Here is a 26,531-nt window from a genome sequence, read left to right as displayed (position 1 = left end):
ATTATCAGGTAACTGGATCATTAAACGGGACAGGTGCACATCGGCCTTGGAGCTCAGACCATGTGTCATGCACTCCTCAATGCATAGATGATGCACATAACACTATGGGTAGTACAGGCACAGCTGGGGGTACTGCCCAAACAATGATGAACGCATTGCGTATGCTTACAGAATTACCCACAATTCCGGTTTTTACCGTTTAGGTCTGGCTAATCACTTTACGCGATCCCCTGACGTCTCATACACTGACTTTAGGCAAAATAGTCAGACTTTCGCGGTCTAGTAACCAGACTTTGACTCTTAACGAAACATCGAATGCATATTGCAAAAGATCGAATGCAAACATACCGATGAAACATCGAATACAAATACAACAGTAGCTCGAAATGTCAAACATATGTGTAAACATTGCTCACATATTTGAGAATATCGCAAATATATTGTAAAACAACACACAAGTGTATCGAAAAACATCGCACATTTAATGCAAAAAATCGAACATAATATTGAAAACATCGCATATAAATTGAAAATCGCATATAAATGTAAAACATCGCACACATATATTGAACATCGCACATATATTGTAAAACATCGCACAAATATATTAAACATCGCGCAAATAATGAAAAACATCGCACACTTATATTGAACATCGCACATAAATGTAAAAGATAACAAACACATATTGAACATCCAACATATATATTGCAAAATATTGAATATTGCAACGTTTGACACGCCATAGCTAGGGGCATATGATGTTTTTGGATTGTTGCACGTTATTCGTACCTTGCTTTTATTTATGATGGTTGAAAAATATTCAAGTATAGTTGGCTATTTTATTGAAATACACGATACACGATATTTTTTTTCAGTGGGGTACTTTTCGAGGGTTTTGCCTCACCGGCCGGCCGTGTCCCGGCCGCCCTGACAGAATGAACAGTAACTTTAACTGACCGGTACCAGTCTAGTAACCAGCAACGGAAATCACCTGTTTGTATCTATGGGAAGTCACGTGATCAGATTCCACCGGTACCGTCGTCTGATCCAGCTGTGCTATTTTGTGCATGCATCTACGTACGTATTGTACAGCATTATGCATTCTGCATAGACGTTTGTATTGTTAACGTGTTTACATTCCGGTGACTGCGCCTACATTCACGACATTGTTCAATACTTCGATCGGTTGTGTTCCTGCCATTGCATTTCATGATGGACGAGGAAGTTAGTGGGAAAAAGGCTACACTTCGTACAAATGTAGAGATCCAGTCGTAAATGATCATTTGATTTTGAGTAGCCTAGGCCTGCTCAAGAAAGGTTAGATTTTACATCTGTCAAAGTGTCATGTCTTTGCATGTGTGTCAAGTTTAATTGAACTGATTGGTCGCATTAGTTGAACTTTTAATGGCTATTGACAGATTGATTGGTAGTGTTTTGATCAACAGTACAAAGTTCTACCTGTGTCTCACTATTCTTAAGTTTTTATACAAGTAATTCCCATATTCAAACCGTTAAAATAAGCCGTATTAATATTAGACATATCGTAAGTCGCACCACAAACTGTTGTATCCTGCTTTTCGGCCAAATTGAGTTTTTCATTAACATTGTTATTTCATCAAAGTGCTCATCCTCACAAAGTTTTATTATGATCTGTGTTCTAATTAGCTTAAAACGCTAGGCTAATTAGACTGCGGCGTATCTCTAACAATTAATAAAATGTTTCACCACAAAGTGTTGTATCGCGATACGCCACTTACATGTATCTTCGCACACTAATTCCCAAATACTGTGATGTAACTAAACAGCACCAGCATGAGAAGTGTGAATTCATCGTTTCACGAACCGATATCCTCGTATCTGCCACATGGCTACTATTCCGCGTGTTGTATGAATACAATAATGCAAGTTTTACAAAGTGACGTGTATCTTGGGAACTGAATATCTTAAAAACTAAGCAACTCAGAAGCATTAGGATTGCATACGATGAACAATTTTCTAGCAGAACCGAAACCGATTGAATTCTTACACAGGAGGTATAAGGAATGAGCTGACCAAAATATGACCACTTTTTAATCGTTTTTTTTTTCCTGGTGCAACTGACTGATATGTTAAGACCCCAACATCATTTCAGCGTCCAGGACCACGGTAGTCTAGTGGAATATCCCCTTGCACAGCAAGTCATTGTGACGAAACTGTTCAATGTTGCTTAGGATCAAACCATGGGTTTCCTTATAGTTGTGATGATCATTCCTAATTATTTGTTCCAACTATAGTTGGAACCAAAACATGTCTGCCAACAACTTGATGTCTGTGGATTAAACTGTAGCCCAGGTTGGACGCCGTAGTTACGCACCAACTATGGCATCGATCCCAACTATAATTGGGTCCGTCCGGATGCGTCCCAACTGTAGTGTGACGGTTGGGTCGGCCCAACTGTAGTTAGGACGCTCGTCGCTTGGCGCTGGATGAATCAGATTTTATGGATGAATCGGCCAACATGAACATAGCTCAGAGCTATTGGGAATGTTTTATAGTTGTACAGCAACGTAAATTATAGTTCGGACCGCAAAATAAAAAGATTGGAGTATCCCAACTGCAGATGGGCCCAGGCCAACTACAGGAAATATAAACATTATAAAGTACAGAAGAAAAATAGGGAAATATAAATCTCATCAGCACACAAATAATTATCAAGACAGGTCGATTTAATTACTGTAATAAACAGGCATTCACTTCCAATTGTGGTTTAAAAATGATGGCCAAAAAAATATTTACATAAAAAACAAACAAGTCTGAAGTATTGGGGGCCGGGGTGCAAAACCTCATTTAAGTTCCACTGGGGTTGACGCGTGCATGAGTGGGTTTAAACCCCAACGTTTCAGTACAGTGTTTCCTTGTTCTGGCATAAAGGGAGTTCACTGTGTAGTTCATTTAAAATAAAGTCACAAGGAAAAGGCCATTAAATGATTGTCCAGTGGACATATCAGCAATTCGCCAGCTGCACTCGCTACAACTACTGCGGTACGGTCATGACGCGACGGTACTTGTCGCATCTGGGCAGTAGCAGCGCACAGGCTGCATGCAGGCGCCGGCCTCCACCCTCGACTCCCAACTATAGTTGGGCTAGCCCAACTGTAGAAATACAGTTGGGACCGTCCTAACTATAGTTGGGACGATCCCAACATCCCAACTATAGTTGGGACCGATGCCATAGTTGGGGCGTAACAGCGTCTTTATTGCATTACGTCCGTAACGTTAGTGTAGTAAGGGAGTCCATCTGGGCAATGATTAGACTGAACATGATTAGACTGAACATGATTAGACTGAACAAGTATACAATTTTGAAAATTTTAAAGGTTTTTTGTTCCCCAAAAGAAAATGGATATAAAAACACTTTGTGTACAGGTACATGAACATGTGTACTGGTTTTGATTTCTTACAAATGTTTGGCAAATGTAATAGAAAGTGTTTCTTAAACTGAATTCATAAAAACCTAAGACAGTTAACCCATTCCTATTGGTCGTTTGCCCGTCACGTGGCCAGTTTTAAATGGTTGATATGGACCAGCTGGCTGGTCAACAAAAGAGGGTGGGTTTTTACCACCTTTGAGAGCCCCTTGGCGTGTGTGTACTGTACGAGTTCGTGCGCGAAGTACACACGACTTCCATGATCCTAGTGTGCACAAAGCTAAGCCATAGCATTAGTCGCACGTGAGCATCAGGCGTCGTCGTGACGTTGGTGCACGAATACGTTCAAATTTAACTTGCGATGGTCTCCCAGACTAACCCCTACCCCAATAACTTTGTATCTTTCGAAATACGCAGTGGATGGACTGGGAACCAGTCTAGGTCTGCCCCCAACTCTCCTTTTCTGGCCGTTGAAGGGGTACTTGTGCACGGAGCCCATATACGTACAATGTACAATGCATACATGTGTAAAATTCAGGATTTGCAACCTTGTTTTTTAGTTGTGATCCAACAATTGGATGAGACATGTATGTTTGATCATCCATGGGTAAACACTTAACCTAGCAATTCTAGCTCAAACAATGGAGGCTGCAATTTGCAAATACTTGAGAATCCTTCAAAAAGCCGGATCGAGGTCCGTGATCAGGTAAACACAAACATTAGTCTTCTGCCCAGTGTGTTGCACAAAAGCCCCTCACATGCTCAACCGAATGTACGCAGTGACGTTGGTCTGTCAAGAAACCAAATTGATTGCCATTCTGAGGGCACAGAAGAACGCGGCCGAACTTTCATGGAAACCGCCAAGTGGATCGGTTGCCAGGCGACAGAACTGGCCAATCCAGTGAAGTGACCTTTAATTGATCAGAACCACCACCATGTGAAAATCAAAACACTTGGGTACAAAGCTTGAAACTGGACAACTTGAACCCCCCCCCCCAAAAAAAACAATCCTCAATAAATAGTAACAGATGGTGTTAATGTATTTATAGCAGCCTTCCAGCGGTAAAGTAAATCAGCGCATTGTATGCTCTCATAATAAGTACCCGGATGACTGCAATATTATTTTTGATATTGCAGTCATGCAGGCATTTTCGATGGTTCCTAAGATAGAAACACACAGTCAACAGAGCGTAAATGCGCGGAACCATTTTGCCTGCATGTGGACGCAGCGCGCAGCACTACCAGGTATATGCGCACTGTTGTCAATAACCACAATGGCAGTTTCAAGCGGCACGAAATGTGCTCCGGTAAGCGGAGAATAATATGACGAAATTTGAGAGATAAAGACAGTGTCCTGAAATGTGTATGTATTTCTTGCAGATCAAGTCAGCCTGATATAAATAACATGAATAATAATAATATTTGATGGCTTTTTTAGGGGGATACAAGAATATATTGCACTAGCTATAACAATATTGCACTTGTCTTCGACTCAAGCAATATTGTTATAGCGCATGCAGTATATTCTTGTATCCCCCTCAAAGCCATCCAGTATTATATTTAAAGCTATAGTCCATCATTTGTAATTAGTGCATTTTGTTCGTTTGAAGCAACAAAAGTGTTCAAAATCTAATGAAGGATACTGAACAACTTACTTGATGAAGTTTCAGCTCAGCTTCAGCTTCATATTCCGAGAAAAACAGCATTCTAGGATCTCAATTTAAAATCAAAAGTTGCTAAATCATGTTTCGAATTGTTTTGAATTGCAGCTTTACGTGATGTCGCGCACTGATCCGACGAATTATAGCAACCGCGCGCGCCTGTGCGTCGTTCCAATGCTTGTGCGCGCTGCGCCGAATAACAAAACGAACAACTAATTTAAATTTTCCTACGGTGCTTCTTTAAAGAAGCACCGTTGGAAATGCCTTCTTTCGTTGATTTCTTCAAAATGAGAGCTTGCCAGAAAGGATAATTTCACAGGGAGTTTAGTCCCCTTACTATCTTTCAACCAGTATGTTTTTCAACAATAATTACGCCAGTTACTTTTTTGGATAGCTGCAAATGATGGACTCGGGCTTTAAGTATTGAATGTTTCATTTTGCAGACTGTACTACATATATGTACATGTGGACTTTGGGTTAAATTTTGCAGGAACGTCTGCTGAGCTGCAACCACTTTAATCCAGGGATGGGTACCTCTTCGGCCCAGAACAACGTCAGCCAAATCTGGAACAGAAACTCGTCACACCAACAAGATTTCAGGAGCATTGCTCATATTCAGGTTTAGGTGAGCATCCTTGACTGGTTGACCATTAATTGGTGCAAAATGTTTGAAAATTATGAATTAGGTTTTAAGTCGTTGTATTCCAATCCTGTTTTATCTGAATCTAATATTGTACACAGGTCTGTGCAAGAAAGGTAGATAGCGCTGGGTGCTAGTGCTGTGCAATGTGCGAATGATTTATCTAATACTAAATTTTTTTGAGTATGTGAATACGGCATATCAATTCGTGAGCGCTCCTTTTCAAGCGTCCACACAGGAACTGATTTTTCCGCTATGGGAATTGCCATCAAAAACGGCGCCTCGATTGTTTTTTTTGTACACCATTGGAAAACGGAGCACCGCTTTGACTTGTTAAAAGAATATAAGACAGATAATGTTATTCTACATCATACTGATATAAAATATTGAATTTATATTAAAAACAAAGCCCGTACTTTTCAGGATATATATTGTTGTTTTAGCAGAATTTAACACGATTCTGTGTGTAAATCGAGGTTTTCAGTAAACCCGCACCGCTTCAACTCGCCGTAAACACAAACAGCGCCACCGTACGGCATTGTTAAAAAAAGTGTTGTTAGGGAAAGTTCTGGTCTAACTAATTATCTAACATGTATTTTGATTGGACATTGTTAAGGCCCGTACATTGAGGATTGAAGAAGACGATCGCCAATCATAACCCTGCTCAAATACGTCGTGGGCATTGCGTTGTACGTGCGTACACTACGCTCAAATCTTGTCACGCCGGCCGGCCGCTCACGTCCACACACAGTACACGTTGCGCGTACGCGCATTTGTATTACATTTTGTTACAATCGTGCTATGCGCAAAATCGGGTTGAATCAGGTAAAATAAATAGGAGCGGTTTTTGCCATAAACAAATTGATATGTACATGTTTTTCATGTGCCATTGCCTGCCTAAATTTTATGTGCCTGTTGGAAATAAATTGGACCACAAATTATTATTGAATTATCAATTAAGCGCATCATATCATGTATTGTTGTGGTACCGTATTTGACTGTGATATTTGAAAGATTAAAATAATGCAAATGAAGCTAATGTTCCTCGCAGGAGCTCTTAAGCAATGTGCGTAACGTGACAGTTGACCAAAATGTAACATTCGACAAACATTAAAACCATGCAACATCATTCAAATACGGTAGCAACACAGACCTTTTTGCCTGAAGCCCGGTTCATACTTCATGCGAATGCGAAGCGAATTTGACGTCATGAAACATTTGCTGCGAAATTCGCCCGAGTTGAAATATGTTCAACTTTTACGAATTCGCAGTGCGAATATTTGCCATGACGTCACAACTTTGCATTCGCTTTCGCTTTCACGCCGAATATGAACCAGGCTTTAGACCCCTCACATTTGTTTGTTTTTTAAAGATGATGATGTGTCTGTTCACGCTTTGGATGGCTGTGACAGAGTGGCCATATAATACAGCCCGCCGAGCACCCAGCGTCTCGACGCGCACCCATAAAATCTGATTGTTAAAAGTTCTTCCAGTGCAATTTGCATGCCCGTGAACTTTAGCCCTTTGCATAGTTATCCCTTTTAAGGTGGGGACCCGTCCGGGCCTGTAATAAGCTAAGCGCGCCACACAAGAAGCGGCAAAAAGTTTGGTGACCGAGATAAACTTAATTGTGGGTCACCAGCTGTGCGTAAGATCGATACTTTTTATATAAATAGTCAACAGGCACGTACGAAGAAAATGGCCTGGAATAAAAGAGATTTCGCCGAGTATTTTTAAGACATTTTGCCCTTGAAAGGGTAAAACGAAGTAATCTGTACCGGTATCTTTGGCACTGCCCCACAGGGTGAACTGCATGTATACTCTGTATACATACATGTAAATGTATGTATACATACATGTAAATGTATGTATTCACGAAAACCAAGGTGCATGCATTGGTTGACACACATATTTGCCATGGAGATACAAACTGTGTGACATGATGTATTGTAATCTCCACAATAGGGTTTGTGAGTGAGACGGCGTGTATTTATGAGCATGGACACATCGTGGGAGTGGCAAAGGGTTCTTCAGTGTTGGCACAGACTTTTTGTCATTGAAAGGGGAACATGTACACGTATTAGTGCTCTATGCATGGATTCCTTTTGATTACAAGTACATTTAGGGCTGTTATCAATGACAAATTTTTTGCCTACATGTTCAAAATGTTCACAAAGGCCATTAGTCTGTCGCCTTGGGTTGTGTTCCACTCACACAAACTTTAGCTAGGCCCTTGCGAACATGACCGCCCCAAGTTGAACAATAGTGTCATTGAAAAAAATAATATGGCAGCACCTTTGGTACAGTGCAATGGAGGAAAGTAACTTCTAAAATTCTCCCCAAAACACGAGCAAGTGATATCAATTTATTTGGAAGTTTTGACGTAAAAAGGGACAATATTAGCCCGGGACTGAAGCATGGTGCTGAGTTCGTAAAAGGCAGCCATTTTTGAAAGATTAGCAAAATGACTTTGGAAAATTGTTTGCCTTTTGTGGCTAATGTGAGACAACGTTTGTGGCCTGCGGTCAGTCCCATTTGCATGAATGTTGCCAAAGATATTTATCAGATTGTAGGTACTTTGTATGTACATGTAGTGAGTCCCTAATTTGCTGAACACTCAATACAACGAGCTATTATCAACATTATTATCGATTTCAATTATGTCAGAAGAAAATGTCTACAACTCCGTCTGCCAAGAAGTCATCGTCGATGGACGGGGGACAGGAGGAGGATGAGGACACGCCCAAGACGCTGCAACCCAAGAAGAAAGTCAAGAAGAAGAAGACACCTGTAGGAATCAACGTGACCCTCACCAAGTATGAAGTCGGTGAGTATACTTACATGTACAAAGGTGACGTTAAGGTCTACATTTTGTAATCTGCGCTGATCAACTCATCCTTGATCAAGTAGTTCTACACTAAACAAACACAATCTGTTATGAGCCCCATGTGGACGCTTTCAGAGTTGGTTGTGCGTAGATCCGCTCACCTCCAGACATGTTTATTTACATGCCAAGCCTAAACGGGTGAGCTAATGTCGTATTTTTGAACATAGGGTGCTTGACTAAATTGAAAATTGTTTTCGCTGAAATCATCTGTGCACAGGAGGAATTATCCTTCTTGTGGGATCTGAAGTTGTGTGGCATCATCGAGAATCCTCAAAAAGAGAGACAGAACGAAAAGGTTATAAGTCTGTATTGAGGAATATTCCTTTTTTTCACCAGAATGCTCATCTTATAACTTGACATGTATTCATCAGGAAGTTATGCAGTTTTTCCAATATGTTCACAGCTAAACAGACTTTTTCAATTGGCATGCACAGCACATACAGAAGTACGTACCGGTAAAAAGAAAAAAAGTGCTCCAATTGGAAATAATATGTATTCCCAAGTAGAACTGGAATTATTCCTAGTTGGACTTTCCATACTTCCATAGCCCCAAGAAGCTCAACACATTGCAATTTCTTTTCTCTCATAAAAGCAACCCTATGGACCTTATTCACAAGGAAGCCATTTTCGGTCGTGTTCCCTGCGTGCATTTTATAAATTGTGAACTGCTGAATGGGATGGTGCCAGACTATTTATGCATTCTAGCCTCACTTTCAATTAATTTTTTTAATATGGCTTAAAACACGAGGGTATGTTTAATCTCAAATTTAAAATTATTCATCAGAGCAGACTGATATTAATTTGCAATTAACTTTATGTCATTGCTTTCATTTTGCTTCGCAAGTTCCAAAAATGAACATTTTACCTCGCTTTCAATTTAATATGGCCGACTTGTGAAGAAAGCCATAGCATTCTGATGATACTTTGTTTTTACTGTTAACAGTTCGCGCAGTGGCCCAAAAATTTGGTGTGCACTCGACCAAGGAAGATGACCAAAATTGGTGAGTAACTTGATTCCCTGGACATGCTAGATATTTTTTTTCTTAACATGCTGGGAACCGTGTATGGATTTCATGCTCAAACAGTAAACACTATACTTTGTGACCACTCTCAAAAGCCGCTGACTGTAATGAGTAGGCCACAAAGTGTCACCCCAGTTTCCGTAGTGAGTGTAGTTTCTTTGGTTAATCAGTGTTGTGCTGTGAATTCGTGGTCTGTGGGTAAAGCTGCGGGTTGCGGGTTCGAGTCCAGCCAGGGTCATGGTGCGTGTGCCCTTGAGCAAGGCACTTTGTCACTCATAGCTTCCCTCCACCCAGGAGTAAATGGGTACCTGTGAGGGCAGAGATGTTATTGTGATTGAATAAGCTTGCTTGCGCCTAACAGGCAGCATCGAGCTGTATACTCCCTAGGGAGCTGAGATGGTATTTGGAATGTTTAATTGGCCCAATGATCAGGGGTAATAATAATACTGTAAGTGCTGTGATTTCGTTTACTAATAAGAGCGTTCTTAAATGCCGATTATTATTATTATTATTATTGTTGTGATTTTTGTTTTACTTTTTTTGTCAGTTTTGTGTTCTGGAGTGACACGGCGCCCCCGTCAGAGCAGATCTCCCAGCTTAAGTCATACCAGCGCATCAACCACTTCCCAGGGATGGGGGAGATTTGTCGCAAGGACTCGCTAGCGAGGAATATGGCCAAGTAAGTTCAGTTGACCCAATAGACGGTTATGAGTCCATCAAAATCTGTTTTAAATGGTTCTAGACTGTAGGACCCAGCTTCTGTTGTAGGACTGAGACTTTGGAGAGAATGTGCCCACTTGGAAAAAAGTGCAAAATTTAGCAAACAATAACTCGAGGTACCTCTCCGGCCAGCCAAAACTATTTGGTCGTCATGTACTTAAATTTAGTATTGTAAAGTTTTGTAATGTCATGATTTGTAAGTAAAGTAAGTAAAGTCTGTCCCGAGCCAATGTGGCTCATCAGGCCGGAGTTTATCTCCGGTTTCAGTAGCATGAAACGACTGAGAATATTTCTACTCCCCCTGGATGGGATGCTAGTCCATCGCAGGTTACTCCCCAGCTAATGCCGGTACCCATTTATACTCCTGGGTGGAGAGGGGCAAGTGGGGGTGAAGTGCCTTGCCCAAGGACACAATATATGACCAGCGGCTGGATTCGAACCCTGGACCCTCATGATTTGTAACCCGCTATTTTTGTTTCTTTTTTTTTTTTACAGAATGGTTCGAGCCCATCCAGACGAGTACAACTTTGTCCCCAGGACCTGGATCTTTCCCTCAGAGTACAACACCTTCCAGAACTATTTCCAGGATCTCAAGAAACGGAAGAAACATCGGACATTCATTGTGAAACCAGCAAACGGATCCATGGGCAATGGGTGAGACTGTCTCTTATTTTTATTGTGTAGATAATAAGCGATTGTTTGTTGCACAGTTAATGGGAGCCTAATGAGACTATTGACTCTGTGCATCAATACCCAAATAACAGTACCTATGGGTGCGTTCGAGTAGCTCACCCAGATCGACTCAGCTAAAGACAGATGGGTTAGCTACGAGAGCTGGGCTAATCGAACGCTCAACCACGGGCCCTAGCCACTGACAATACGCCCGTTTCGTGCTGGGTCTTCGTTTCAAGATTTACTGCTGTTCAGTCCATTGCATAACTGAAAAAGCTGGCCTCTAAACCCCCCCCCCCTCCCAAGTCACAATGATCTTAAGAATTAATTACATTTGGACTTCAAATAAAGTTGAATTTTGGGTCCACTTGACATTTCCGTTGTCCGGCTGCCAGATTTGTCCGTTTCTAGGGATGAACAATGCATGCGTGTGACGTATTTCCACCAGTGACTCTGCTCCACGAGCAGGGTCTGTGGTGGCTGACCCAGGTGAGCCCTGAGAATGACGTCAGTGCTAATTGAACAGCACAGGGCTGACCGGCGTCGACCCGGTTGAACTAAAAGGAATGCTCCCAAAGAGAAAGATATGATACACGTAGGTATTCGGGTGCTATTGCTACTGTGCACCTTTCTATGGCAATAGTGGAATCCGGCGATCAGAATTAGAAGTAGTTACTGCGGTGGACGTCACGCTCAAGCACATGCTGCACGCGTTCTTATTTCCTATTGGTCGAAGGAGCCCGGAGTGCGTACATCAAAATCTTCAGTATTTGAGCATGCTGTGGGCCATGAACTTGAGGGTTTGTAAAAAATATGGGTGGAAGCCGTGCACAGGACTGTGAGCTTGTAGTTCCGTTCAATTTGGATGAAATTGGGGCCCTTAAGGCGCTCTATTTTGCAAATTGGAGTGTAGGCATCGTTTTTCAAAATGGCGATGGGCTTCAGGGGTGTTCATCTTTGGATGGAAATTTCTCCTAAAAGTCATCAGTTGACCCCCCGAAAATTGAAAAGAAAATGAAAGATGATGAAATAAGCTTTAATTTGATGTGTGTCTCGAACACCTTGGAGAGTTGTGAGTATTTTCCCCGAATTTCTGAAGTGGGAGCATTTACCATTGGGGTCTATGGAAGTTTATTTACTGGTCTGCAACCCTATAGGCTTGTGAACACCGTAACGCAACACGGTGTATACATGTCCAATGGAACCTTGCTGCATTGAAGCCATCAACAACAGTGCATAAACAGTCATCTCTGAGATAATGAGAGCTACATGTACATGTACATGCACATAGTCCCATTCAACAATGCTACAGTCGACCACAGTGACCACAGACTATAAGGCCATTTGGCCTTGAAATTTTTCACCTGATGGAACTTAATTGCTACACTGTGCAGGCTTGTCGTTTTGAGAAGTATGGCGTGTTAACATCGACACTGACAGACTTTCACTATTGTGTACGATTAATTTGGGTTTTTTGCTTGGAGTTGTAAATTCAATAATGTTCTCCTTCCAGGATCTCCTTATACCGAAACGGAGATCGCATCCCTCCTACGGAGCTGACGATTGTCCAAGAGTATCTGGACAAACCATTTCTCTTGGAGGGGTATAAGTTTGACTTGAGGGTCTATGTTCTCATCTTGTCGTGCGACCCGCTCCGAATATTCCTCTTCAACGATGGACTGGTCCGAATGAGCACGGAGAAGTACTGCAACCCGAACGACAGCAACGTGGTATGGTTTCATTTGAATCTTGCCAGTTTTAATATGAACTTGAAAATTCATAATCAAAATTTAATTCTAAGAGAGACTACATAAGTATGCTTGCATATTAATCTATTAGTCCCTCTACCTCCCCAAAATGCCCTGGCTGTTTCTCCCAGTACCACCCAAAACCACCTAAGCACTTTGTGTTCTTATGAGGACAATTCCACGAATTGTATAGTCTGAGTATCACCCGTTATCCACGGAGCCCAGTCTCCTGTATAACGTCTGATATATCTAAGCATGCAGATTTATACGATCCCGCGCCTCGGAGTCGACTTTTCTAAATTGTGATGTCATTTCATTCCCAAATCAGGACTAACTGTTTGATTGGCCAATTCGAATGCAGTGTTTTGTAATACAACAATTACGGCCGGGCATATAGTTCGATAAAACCTAATTGAGTAACATTAGAGCGCGTGACCACATGCACAGCCTTTGTTGCTGTGTCTAGGTTTTTTTAATCCATGTCCAGCGATGTCTATGATGCGACAACGGGTGAATGACCAAAGACCTGATATATAGAAAGCGCCTGCCGATTGGTCAAAATCTAGAGGTCAAGAGGCAGTTGTCTTGCATAATTAATCAGCGAATCTGCTCACACATTCTACAAATTGTGTACCTAAATTTGTTTTCATGCAAATCCATCCACAACTTTTTGAGTTAAGTTGTTAACAGACAAACCAACCAAACAACAAAATCCAATGAAAACGTAACCCCCTTTGAAAAGGGAATTAATACACAATGTAATACAATGTAGAACAGGTCAAATTAAATACATTTGTGTATCTAACAGGACCAGCTGTACATGCACCTGACCAACTATTCCATCAACAAGAGGAGCGGTAACTTTGAGCGAAGTGAGGACGTCAACACGGGGAGTAAGCGCTCTATCAAATTCCTGAACGAGTACCTGCGTAAGAATGATTACGACGTGGCGCTCATGTGGAAAAAGATTGCTGTGAGTGCAAAACGTTTTCTCTGCATTTCCTGTGGCTTATGGCAGATTGTTTTTCTTGCACCTACCGGTACTACCCTTAAAATACAATGTGAAAAATTGCATGGATGGCTTCAGACAGTTTCGTGTCGCCTAAACAAAAGTTTTGGGGGACACTTACCAGTCCTAAATTCTGTATAACCGTACTGACCAGGACCACTAGTGGGGTACAAAGGGAATGGTACCCCACAAGTGAAATCTTTAGAAAAACGGTACCCCACAAGTAAAATCTTTAGAAAAATGGTACCCCACAAGTGAAATCTTTAAAAAAAAGGATAAAAAGACAACAATGCTCCTACCCCACAAGTCCTAACTGTGAAGTCGTCCATATCTCCATATGTAGGTTAAAAGTTTTGGTTCAGTGAAAAAATGTATAACTTCTACATGCTTTCATGGATTTTGATGAGACTTGGATGCAGTGACCCTTGGGTGGGAAGACACGATTCTTCATTGGATTACTGAGGTCGAAGGTCATGTAGGGGTCATTGTTCAAATTCTTTGTCTACAGAATTTGATGGATTTTAATGAAACTTGATGGAATGATCCTTGTGTGGGGGTTATCACAACTCTTCCAAACTTCATGGAGGGGTCATTTGAGGTCATTGTTTAAAAATGCACAAAAATTGACTTTTTTTAAGAACACAAAACATATCCAGAAAAAAAAGGCGATCTGCCGATCACCATGTTAAGCCATCCAGGCGCCAATTTCGCTTAGCTGCTGAGAGCATTTGCTAAGGGCAGAAAACTTTGCTCAGTAGAAAATAGTTTTTAGCCAAAATATCATGCATCGTTTCATTAGAATAAATATATGTAACATTTTGCTGGTGTGAGAGGGCAGGCCAACAGTTAACTTTGTACAAATGTACATCACTGAATTACTCACTGTCACTGGTGAGTGGAGTAGTACAGGATTATGAACTGGCCAAATCCGGACCTTTGACCCTCATGAAAAGCAATTCTCGATCAGAGCTCATATTCGTGCAAGCTTCAACATTTTTCTGTCACCATTTTTATAGTAGTGTTTTGGTATTGTCCAATCCCACAGGACGTGATCATCAAGACCATGATTGTTGCCGAGCCTCATGTGCTTCACTCGTATCGCATGTGTCGGCCCGGGCAGGCGTCGGGCGGTGACAGCTGCTGCTTTGAGATTCTGGGTTTTGACGTCATGTTGGATCGGAAGCTTAAACCGTGGCTAATTGAAGTAAGATTTTCTAGCTTTTGTTGACAGGAGACAAAATTAATAGCTCTTCCAAATTAGGTTGCGTTGGCTTGCAAGTACATGTCTGTGGAAGCGGCTGAAGCCTGCTTGCATAGACATTGTTAGCATGAGTGTGAAGTTTCTACATTCGACCAGTTTTCATGTTCCAAAAATGGAGACTGTTTGACAGCAGTCAGTGGCCATAGGCACTCATTTTTGTGTTGCTTAAACAAAGTTTTTGGGGACACTTACCAGTCCTAAATTCTGTATCCACGTATTCCCATATGACTGTTTGACCGTAGTATACATGTACATGTATGTGTGTTAAAGTTTAGGTAAATTTTTGAAAAAAATGTATAACTTCTACATGCTTTCATGGATTTTGATGAAACTTGGATGCAGTGACCTTTGGGGGGGGGGGGGAAGACACAATTCGTCGTCGGATTACTGAGGTCAAAGGTCACATAGGGGGTCATTAGAGGTCATTGTTCATATATGCTTCAATATTTCTTTGTCTACAGAATTTGATTTATTTTCATGTAACTTGGATGGAGTGATCCTTGGGTGGGGGTTCATCACAACTCTTCCAAAATTGGAGGTCAAAGGTCATCTAGGGGTGATTTGAGGTCGTTTACAAATGCATAAAAAAATAAACGGGTGACACGTGCGATCCGCGGATCACCTTGTGTCGGGAAATAAAAAATGTCAATTAGGCTTTACAGGTTGCAAATAATGTATTTATTTTCTTGCAATGGTGGTACATTATAGCTCCGTGGACACATTTGGAAACTTAAAGCTTGACGTTTGTACCTTATGTTATGAACCTTACTAGGCCAAATTCATATTTACCTCAAATGACCCCTAGATGACCTTTGACCTCCAATTTTGGAAGAGTTGTGATCAAATTGTCCTTTATTCTGGTCATACATCATCAAAGTTCAAAATTCTGTGAGTGCCACTAATACCAAAGTGCACAAGATTTGGGAAAACCAGAACCATATAAAGTATACTCCAATTCTCACACAAAGCGGCTAGGTTCATGATAAGCCTTGCACCACTCTGAGTGTACAAAAACAATTTGTGTTTCTACATTTCAGATTAATCGAGCACCCAGCTTTGGCACAGATGAGAAAATCGACTTTGACATCAAAAATGGCGTCCTGACAGATACCTTCCGTCTCCTGAACATGAAGCAATCCGACAAGAGAAGAGGGCTGGCCGCTCAGAAGGCCGAGGCACAGAAACGGCTCTTCAGACCTGCAAAGAGACCAGGCGTGGAAATTTCAGTAAGCGAAGATTCTGAACACTTCCAAACAACCAACTTTTGCAGAGATGGACAGCATAGAAATGATCAAACTGCTGATGGAACTAAAAATTATTGGAGAACAATAAGTCTTTTGCTCTTGTGCTTGATCATATTTTTAACAGTTTGACCAAGTACAGTCATGACAAGGCTTAAGATGCATTTACATGTAGCTTGGCCAAAGAGTTATAAAAGAGTTAAAACAGAAAGAAGAATGGATGCAATGTTTGAGTGTATTCTTTATAACTTTCAATATTACCAAATTTCCCAGGGTCAGGTTGGTTTAGCGGTACTTTCCTCGACTTCCACCGCTGTGACCCGGGTTCGAATCCCGCCTTGGTCAACATGTGGATTGGGTTTTCAGTCCCTACCTGATTCCATGGGTTTTTCCCAGAATATTCTTCTGGGGTTTTCCTCCCACCTCTAATACTGTAATTTCTACTCATTGTCTCCTCTCTACATGACTCTTCAGGCCTGCGAGCTATATTGCCTTAAAGCTACAGTCCATCATTTGTAATTTGTGCATTTTGTTCGTTTGAAGCAACAAAAGAGTTCAAAATCTAATGAAGGATACTGAGCAACTAACCTGATGAAGTTTCAGCTAAGCTTCAGCTGTACATTCCGAGAAAAACAGCATGCTAAGATCTCAATTTCAAATCCAAAGTTACTGAATCATGTTTTGAATTGTTTTGAATTGCAGCTATACGCGACGTCGCGCACTGATCCGACGAATTATAACAACCGCGCACGCGTGTGCGTCGTTCCAATACTTGTGCGCGCTGCGCTGAATAACAAAACGAACTACTACTTTAAATTTTCCTACGGTGCTTCTTAAGAATCACCGTTGGAAATGCCTTCTTTCGTTGATTACTTCAAAATGACAGCTTCCCAGAAAGAATAATTTCACAGGGAGTTTAGTCCCCTGACTATCTTTCAACCAAGTTTGTTTTTCAACAATAATTACGCCAGTTACTTTTCGGATGGCTGCAAATGATGGACTATACCTTTAATAACAATAATAATAGTATTAATAAAACCAGGTCTTAGTCAAGATACAATAATTGGGTGTGCAAATTTGCCCATTACTTGTATGTTCACAATCATTATGAAAATCTGGCTTTTCAATTTGTGGACCCTGTTTCTCTTTGCAGTGTTGTAGACAAGTCCATGAACAGTCCATCATGAGTTTATCTCAAGTCCGACCAAAAGTAAATCACAAGTTCTTGCGTGAGTCTAACCACGTGATCACAGTGAATAGCTTGTGACTTGAATTGAGACTAGGGGACTTGCTGTGGCCCTATAATGGAATTATGAGGACTCATGATGGACTTGACTACACCATTGTTTCTTAGACCATTTTTCCATTTTTCGTAATATTTTGTTCTGCATCATGCAGGAGGAAGAAAAGCAAAAGGCAGCCATCGAGAAGCGGAAGCAGGAACTGAAGGAGAAGCTGGTGCAGGTCCGACGCGACAACGCCCGCGAAGACTACGAGAATCGCAACATAGGCTCCTTCCGACGTATCTACCCGCCACAGGACAAGCTGAGCCAGGACAACTACTACACGCTGCTGACAGACGCCTTCCAGTTGTTCCTCTCTGGCAGGGCGGCTGCTCTGCAGCGAGATGCCACCAAGATGTACAACACCGGCCTCAGGGTTAGTATGGTCTCCATCAGATTGCAGGCCAGTAAAATGGTCCGAAATTGCCTACGCCAGCCAAATCATGATTTGCATGCCCTCAATTTCTTCGGTATTTGAGCATATTCATGAACTTGAGGGTTTGTAGAAAATATGGGTGGAAGCCATGCACAGGAATGTGAGCTTGTAGTTCTGTGCAATTTGGATGAAATTGGGCCCTAAAAGTGCTCTATTTTGCAATGGAGTGTAGGCATCGTTTTTCAAAATGGCGATGGGCTTCAGGACTATTTTAAGGGGTGATCATCTTCGGATGGAAATTTCTCCCAAAAGTCATTGGATTACCCAAAAAAATTGAAAAGAAAATGAAAGATGATGAAATAAGCTTCAATTTGATGTGTGTCTCGAACGCCTCAGAGTCGTGAGTATTTTTCTTGAATTTCTGAAGTAGGGGCATTTATCATTGGGGTCTATGGCAGTTTATTTACTGGTCTGCAACCCTCAGACTGGGACATTGAGTGCTGAAAAACATGCAAAGCAAAATCAGGCCAACTTTACTCATTCTTTAGCCAGCAACATTCTCCAAAAGTTTCATCGGGCAAAGAAAAGGTCCTCAGTATTTCACCAACCAAGTTTGAAGGCTTGATTCAATTTTTAAAGGAGACTTTTCTTCAATATTTTACACATGATAGGGAAGTCAAGTGATTTCAAAATGAGGCTAAAGACTAGACTGGTACATGTCCAACCACGGTCCAACTTTTTGAAAAGACGGGCCTCATCATTCAGTGTCATTAGTCTGGTGACTGACTATGGAGAAATGTGTAGAAATAGAGACTAGTTTCCGACATGCCTTCTTTTGGCACAGTTGATTGGTGCAGTACTGAAGGGTTGTTGGACTGGTTGTTTCAGGTGCCAGTCCATTTTCTTGTATTGCATGTTTTCAATACCTTACGTCTTGGGACTCTCATACACAGGATTGAGAGTGAATGTAGATTTTTGGACTAGGTCTCCCTGTACCTCAGCAGTTACTAAGAGAAAGTTAGCAGGGACCACTGGGTCGTCGTCTGATGGTTACATGTGCCTCGGAAATGGTGCCTGTGTTCTTAAGCAAGACACATTACTACAATTGCCTCTCTCCTCCCAAGAGTATAAATGGGTACCTGTGAAGGTAGAGAATTGCATACTGCCCGAAATGTTGAGTTCCCTCCGGTTCTTTTCAGAACCACACATACTCACAAAAGAGATTTACCACATGGTGCTAACGCATACAACTTATCCCTTTAGTCACAGAACATCTTGGTAATGACCACTCACTTTGTATGCACACAGGAGGAGGAAATATTGGACATGCTGCAGCAGTGTGAGGCATCACCAGGATTGCAGGGCATGGCTGCAAGAGGTCCAAAGGTAAACATACAGACCTTCTTCAATTCCATTTCATTGGGTTCTGTGTGCATTTTACTCTCCTCTCAGGAAAATGGCAAAAGTTACGTTGCATCTGAATCTCTTGTATAAGGCTACGGTTTAGGTCTTTGAACGTAACAACTACATGATGACAATAGACATATAGGAGTACATCTTGACACCTGTTTTAAACAAGTTTCTACCATTAAAGGCGTTTCAGTTGAATTTTGTTTCTTCTGAGCTCTAATGCTGCAGTGCTTTAATGTAATTCAACCATTAGGGTGTCATGCTTTATGCAATAAAACAGGGTGTATCAAAAAGATGTATACATTCAGGAAAGTGTCCTAAACGTGAAAATTTTATTATTCTTGGAATATGGCTTCATACATATGGGTGGGTAGAAGACATTTCAGGCTTTAGCATGGCACTATGATCATTTGACACACTTCATGCATGACTGATTCATTTGCAAACCTTGTCAAAAAACGGCTTGCGCACTCAAATGCGGATTTTTTAACTAGATCAAATTCAATAAAAGACAAATCTAACATGTGCCTACTTAATCACCACTGACTGTGGAAATTTAATTACAGATTAATCTTCAACATGACCACCATTCCTTTGGATACAGACTTCCGCCACGCCTGACCATTCCTCTGTCCTGTTTGATGATCGCAACCTCAGCGGTTATGCATTTTTGTGTGCAAGCCGTATTTGACAAGGGTGGCAATTGTAGCCCCTGATCAGTCATGCATGAAGTGCGCCAAATGATCATGGTGTCATTTTAAAGCATGAAAGGTCTTCTACCCATATGTATGGACACATATTCCAAGAATATTGCAATTTGCATTTTTGGGACATTTTTTTCTGAATGTAGACTGTTTTTTGATACACCCTGTATACACTTTGCTGCTGGATCAATTTGGGATTGGTCTTAAAAGCTGTTAGGGCTTGCGTGGTTGCAAAATGCCAACTACTTTACATGCATGCAGTCATTAGCTTAACAGTCAATGTAGATACATGTAATGGGGAAAAAAATCCAACTCTGAAATGTTAATCTTAACTTTAAAGACTTCTGCTTTTTTTCTCCTAGCCTCTCTCCAGTATGCCAAGTAGTGCTGACCAAGCCCCGGAGGACGAGGCAGAGGAATACGACGAGAGCATGTCATGTGACATGTCCCTCCCAGACTCTACCCAGGACTCCCTAAGCAGCACCAACTCGACCCTCAGCAACCACCAGCCCCCGCGCCCCTCCCGATCCCTCACCCGGGCCACCCAGGCCTCCCCGACCCTCAAACAGCGCCCTCAGTCGGCCAAGGGGCTCAGGTCCCGGCCCCAGTCGGCGGTCAAGACGTCATCGGGGACGAGGGCCCGCTCGCTGACCCGGCCGATGTCCTCCGTTAACCGGAAGTTGTCGGGAATGAGCCTCAGCCAAGCAATGGTAATGCATTGTTTGCGTAAAGGAGCATTTCAAAATGTTTGAAGTTACGTTTTTGTTTTTGTCTAGTTAATGTCTTGTTTTGTTTAGTTGGGTAACATTGTTTTTAACATGGCACATTCCTGGTGGGAGCAAGAAGTGCTGCAGGCTTGTTTTCAGTTGATGAAAGAATTCATGCCGCTATAATTATATTTTGCGATCTTTAAATACAAGACTGAATTAAAGTTGCCGAATTGCTCCAATAAATGTAATATTACAGTGCCTTTATTTGCTAAAAATGGCGTGTTTAACATGCTGTTCCGAGTTAGCCTGCGAGCGCTTTGAAATTATCTCAAGGGGTCAAAGCTCATGCTTAACCACTTTGCGCCGGGATTATTTTTGCTGAAAATTTCGATTTTTGCAAAAGGCAAAATTGTCCAGCCAACTTCTGATATACAGCCAAACGCCACAAATACTGATTCACAAGAGTAATTTCAACACTATTTGTATGATATTTCTTGCCGAAACCTCATATGTTTCACTACTCCGGGGTGTGCACTGGAGCGTAAATTGTAGAACAATTGGCCGTGCACAACGGCCAATTCAAGATCAACACACAGTCCGACTTCACAGACTTTGTGTGCGTGTACAAAAGACACGAGGGATTAGCGTGTTTAGACGTCACCCAGAGGTGAGTCGAGACACGCTTGACGTATTAACCCGTCATTGGTGCTTGTTTATAAAATCAGCCAGTGCGTGTTATCACGACCTCCGACGCAAACTGGTTATAAAAAAATGGAGTATTTCCACTTTAAGTTGCCTTACTGGTACTCAGATTCTTAGCCTGAATCCAAAAAACTTAGTTCTCTGATCACAAATGCTTAATCTTACCGTACAGCCTTATATTTTTTGTTTGTGTCTGATACTAAAAAAATTGGTTCAATGACAGATATTGACACATGCGCACATCACTTATCTCAACTCGAGCTAATTTCATCTGTGTTTTTACTCTATGTTTAGGATGAGGCACTTGCCACAGCAGCAGCCAAAGAGAGAGAAGAAGAAACAACGAAGCGAACACTGAATGCACTCAACGACATGAGGATCAAGTTTCCTGGAAAGACCGACGAAGAGGCTGAATGGATATTGTCTCAGGTAAGTGAATTTTTTAATAGAATCCACCCCACCCGCAAACAAGGGTAGAAATAGTCAATGGTTAAAAGCCAAAGAAACAAACAAAAGCTGTGTCCTTGGGCAAGACACTTTGCCATTTCCCAGCCAATCTGGGTTCCCAGTCGACCTGGAAACCAGGGAAAACTTGAAACTGAAGTTTCCTTTTTCCAGTCAAGAATTCTACAGTGGCCCAGAAGGGAAAGGTTTTTGCCAGTTTGGCCTATGTGTGTCTTTGCCATGTGTCCATTGACTAACCATTGACTAACTGGCTATGGTGGCTTTTTAATGTTTGTGCTGTGTGAATGAATATTACACACCTCTCCAGATAATATTAATTGGCTGTGCTACAACACCTCTTGACCTACATGTGAAAATATTTCTCATTCATTTTTGGCAATTTCTCAGGGAAATATCAGGGAGTGTTGTTTTCATAATGTACTGGGAACCCTGAATTAGCACTCCCGACCCAGGAGTAAAATGGTACTAGTGAGGGCAGAAATAGTATTGAGCTGCTTTTTTGGCGCAATCCAATGGCAACATCGAGCTTTGTACATGTCACCCCCCCCCCAAATAGAGCTCAATGGTATCTTTATGAGCACTACAACCAAGGGTAATCATTGTATAAATCACTTTGTTGAAAATGCCATACAAATACCCGTGGTTGTTATATATGTTTTTACGATCAGATCCAGGAAAACTGGAGATTCCACAAGCCACGGATAGCGTCCTACTGGCTGGTCAAACTAGACTCCATCAAACGCCGGAAGGTCATTGAAATCGTGCGGTCCAATGTCCGAGCCCTCCTCCAGCGAACGTGGCATTCCAACGACGTAGATAACCTGCGGTTGTTCCGTATCTTCACCCGCGTGTTTAATCGACTCCTGTGGAGCCATGGTCAGGGATTGTGGAATTGCTTTTCAAGCACGGGGTGAGTACTCATTCTTTAAAGAGAGAGTTTTTGATTAGTTAAAGGGAATGTACAACATTTGCCTGTAATTTTCAGAAATAAATGGATTTGGAGGATTAAGTATGTTATAGCAAATGTTGTTCAACTGACTTGTTTCACGTTTTGGGCCTGTAGATGCTGGAAAAACCAAGAAAACCAATCATGTTCTTGTAGTCTGGTTCCCTAACCCCACTAAGATGAAACGGAGCAATTTATAGACTTTGGGGAAGTAAGGTCAGAGAATCAGTCTAGCAGGTTTGTACCCCTTCACAGGTGTGTAATCCAGTGCAAAGAATATACGCAATAACTAAATATGAAAAATTAGGAGCAGTTTTTGAAAAAAGCCCGTTTTCTCCAACGCTGGTCGGCTGACCAGCGTTGCAAAAACACAACTTTACTTGAAAATGTCAGCACACCAGGAGCCACAATTTTACAGGATGCTTTGGACTCTCATTCCCTAACAATCCAGTAAGGTATTTCGTGATAATTTGATCATTTTGTTTTTTGATGTTTGCAAATGTTGTATCTTCCCTTTAATCAAGAGTTTTAAGCCATTATTAGGGAGGTTTGGCATCATAACAGGTACGTTAACACATACGTTTAGCTATCTGTTAACAGGTATCGACCGTTCCTTGTTTTCGCATCGTGTACGGGTACGCCTAAATGCTTTGTTAATAGAACCAAAGCAGTTATCCAAAATGGCAGCCTCCAATGAAAGCCTCGTATATATGCGGCATATCCTGCGTTGAAACACAGACAAATGGCACATGTATGTTCAGCAATTCATCCTCTCTCAATCTAATCATACATGATAAAAAACCTCCTCGTTTCACACTGATGCGTAGCGTGCTGATATATCTGTGCCGTTGCCTTGGTTTGTCTTAAACGACAAAGTAGATACTCAGGAAAAGTTTGAATTTTACTGTTAAAATTCCAAGTGATTTAAATGTTAATAGGCTTCATCCTTCATTCAAATTCACAATCCAAAATGAAGTGTCAAAAGAAAAGTGTCGTTCTCATTTATTCCAAAATGTTCCCATTTGTGTTGAAAAAAAAACCCACTGTATTAATTTCCTACTTTACATCTTATCCAGCAGCAATTCTTGGGAGATGATTTTCAGTAAGAGCTCGGACGTCATATCCAGCACTGAGATGAGCTGCAGCCGTCGCATCGTGCAGCTCTGCCGCGACTGTCTTCTGATTGTCTATCAGTTTGCCGCAGAGGCCAAAGGTCAAGGGCCACCGGCGGTTGCCATGGGCGACGGACCAGTCCAGAGGTCAGTAAATTGAGTAATATTTCTTGTTTAAAGACATATAGGATCATTTGCAATTATCCCAAAAGAAACCTACCAAATTCTTATCAAAAGGCTTACTTGGATTAAAGATCGTACTGGGCAAAACACCCTGTGAAACTATTTCGTCTGGCTTGCTGTCATTTAAAAGAAATCACAAATTTTGGTGATATCCAATGATCCGTCAAGTGTTGACTTTTGGAATAAAGAGTGCTATTGACAAAATTGTGTGTTTCGTGATCGAAAGGTTGTTCGTGATTTTTCACTGTTTTCTCAAAAAGTGTAATATCCACTGAGCTGAAGGTTATAGGTTTTGAACTTTCTTCTTTGGATTTTGAGTGGTGTTATTATTTGAAACAAACAAAATGCATGAAAAGCAAATGATCCTATATGCCTATAAGGGAATTTAGAGGCAGAAATGCTGAAAACCATGGTTTTAAATAAAAACTTGCACAATGTAAAGTAAAAAAAATGTTGTAGGATTCGATGATTGTAGGAACAGATCTGCTATGCCAACCTGAGTAATATACTCAGTACTGTGAATGCTGTCTCAATTAAAATTTGTCATTTTTCTTTAAATTCTGATAATGTTGATGAGAGTTATCACAATTGACCTATTGCTGTAGAATCATGTCAGAATCGCGTCAATGCCGCTTGTGAAATATTGTCCAATTACATGATATACAAACGGACGCGGAACGCGCAACATCTGAGACAAACAAAACTTAGCGTACAAAAATTCCATAGGGTTGTCTAAGGGGCCTGGCCAACTCGCAAACGGTGATAGGTCAATTCATATCATATGCATTTAATCATTCCTAGGTATAAACAATCTTAGCATTAGAGTGACAAAATGTTGATGCTATACGTTAATGGAACTTTTTTTTAAAGAAGAAATTGTTGTTTAAAAGAAGAAATTGTAGTTAAACAACCATTATCTAATTTTCTAGTGATATTATTTTATTTATCCAAAGTTCAAGATGACAGTAAACCTTTTACACAATCTTTATTTGAAAGACTGTCTTCTGTTACTCACCTTTAAAAAGGAATAACCTGTTTTATTAATCATCATTTTGTGATATGTCTTTGTGAACAGGCCGATTCAGCCCAGACCGTCTAGTCTCCGGATGAGTACATGGAACAAAGTGGGCAGTCCCACCGTCATGACGCCCATCAGTCAACGCATGTCACGCCTCTACCCGAGCATGTCCATGGACAATTTATGACAAGGACAACTTCTGGCGACTCCTTGAGAAGGAGGCTAGAGGACGCTGAGGCATTGACAGGAGGCTACAGCTTAGCTGGTACTCTGTACAGAAGGAGGCATTGTGATGCTGGGAACCGGGGAGGAGCTGCATAATAGCAGTAGTCTTTTTCAGGAACACTTCTAACTTCCCTTTGAGTTTTCGGCAAGGACATTTATGATGTTTAAAGTCTTTCGGAGGTCATGGAGGTCCTACTGTGACTGGAGAACTGTGAGCCAATCAGAACTCTGCAAATTTTGTAATTGGCATTTTTATAATACGTCCGAAAACTCGGGCAAAAACACTTGTGTGGTGTATTACCGAATTGGTAACTACATGTATAGTGGTGTTCCCTAACGTGGCGCACTTGGACGTTTACCCCGACTTTCCACAACAGTATTGCCAAACTTCTTTGTTGACAAACTTCAAATTCATTCAGTGAAATACTGGTACTTTTACCTTATTAATGCTTGCTATTTAACCTCTGGTGTCATGAAATTTCGGTGTCATGAAATTTAATCGGAAATTCAACAACGGTGGCGTTCGGAAATTGGGCACAAATCAGCTGAGTCTTCCCAACATGGCACACTTGAATAAATCTTGGAAAATTCCAAATTAACATTTAAAAATTTCTGTAAAGTTGATAAATTTTGATAAACCATTATTATTTCTACTTACATACCCAACTAGAAGTTTGTCAGAAAATTATTTTCTAATATTTTGGGACATTTTCAAAGGGTTCACTGTGCACTTCGAAATAAAAAATCGGAAAGTCACGCTGAAATAAATTTTTCTTCTAACTTTGTAACAGGTAGATAAACTCGTGATTTATAAACAGGAGTGTTTAGAACTTGATAAAATTTCACTTTCTGTGAAATTTCAGTTAAAACCTTTGCTCTAGATAGGCGCTACAGGCGAAAAATCAAAGTGCGCCACATTAGGGGCCGCGCCATGTTAGGATTCATCAACAATATTTCAAATGAAAAACTTTCACAGTTTGATTTTATTAGAATTTGTATATGTTTTTGTATATTTATGGACTGTTTATATTGCTGAAAGAAACGCACACGAAAATTTTTCATAAATTGAATTTTTGAAGAAAGTTTTGTTTTGTTGGGGCTTTGGTTTTTTTTGGGGGGGGGTCTT

At 41.1% G+C, this 26,531-nt stretch overlaps 1 protein-coding gene across 4 annotated transcripts; it reads left to right on the top strand.

The window, feature by feature from the left end:
- Nucleotides 1-1,107: 1,107 nt before the first annotated feature.
- LOC119723093 (tubulin polyglutamylase TTLL7-like) lies at nucleotides 1,108-26,087 on the top strand. 4 transcript variants are annotated; one of them, XM_038193613.1, is made up of 18 exons: nucleotides 1,108-1,320; nucleotides 4,035-4,116; nucleotides 5,562-5,696; nucleotides 8,379-8,538; nucleotides 9,542-9,599; nucleotides 10,168-10,299; nucleotides 10,836-10,994; nucleotides 12,526-12,742; nucleotides 13,569-13,733; nucleotides 14,815-14,973; nucleotides 16,068-16,256; nucleotides 17,670-17,930; nucleotides 19,239-19,316; nucleotides 20,407-20,754; nucleotides 21,751-21,885; nucleotides 22,590-22,831; nucleotides 23,944-24,126; nucleotides 25,238-26,087. In XM_038193613.1, exons 4-18 carry the CDS (start codon nucleotides 8,385-8,387, stop codon nucleotides 25,365-25,367), a joined length of 2,610 nt encoding a protein of 869 aa, XP_038049541.1. In that variant the 5' UTR covers nucleotides 1,108-1,320; nucleotides 4,035-4,116; nucleotides 5,562-5,696; nucleotides 8,379-8,384; the 3' UTR covers nucleotides 25,368-26,087. The 4 variants fall into 4 exon arrangements, with proteins under 4 accessions (XP_038049541.1, XP_038049542.1, XP_038049540.1 ...); XM_038193614.1 differs by lacking the exon at nucleotides 4,035-4,116 and having other exon boundaries at nucleotides 8,382-8,538; XM_038193612.1 differs by lacking the exon at nucleotides 4,035-4,116.
- Nucleotides 26,088-26,531: the final 444 nt, after the last annotated feature.

The sequence above is a fragment of the Patiria miniata genome, unplaced genomic scaffold (assembly GCF_015706575.1).
Source record: "Patiria miniata isolate m_02_andy unplaced genomic scaffold, ASM1570657v1 HiC_scaffold_16, whole genome shotgun sequence".
Classification (NCBI taxonomy): domain Eukaryota; kingdom Metazoa; phylum Echinodermata; class Asteroidea; order Valvatida; family Asterinidae; genus Patiria; species Patiria miniata.
This window is presented reverse-complemented; position numbering and strand designations above follow the sequence as displayed.

Excerpts from the sequence above, each read along its gene's own strand:
- LOC119723093 (XM_038193614.1), top strand. The coding sequence starts at position 8,385 with ATGTCTACAACTCCGTCTGCCAAGAAGTCATCGTCGATGGACGGGGGA. Across the intron at positions 10,995-12,525 it reads AACGGATCCATGGGCAATGG|GATCTCCTTATACCGAAACG; the intron begins GTGAGACTGTCT and ends TTCTCCTTCCAG. Across the intron at positions 24,127-25,237 it reads GGCGACGGACCAGTCCAGAG|GCCGATTCAGCCCAGACCGT; the intron begins GTCAGTAAATTG and ends CTTTGTGAACAG.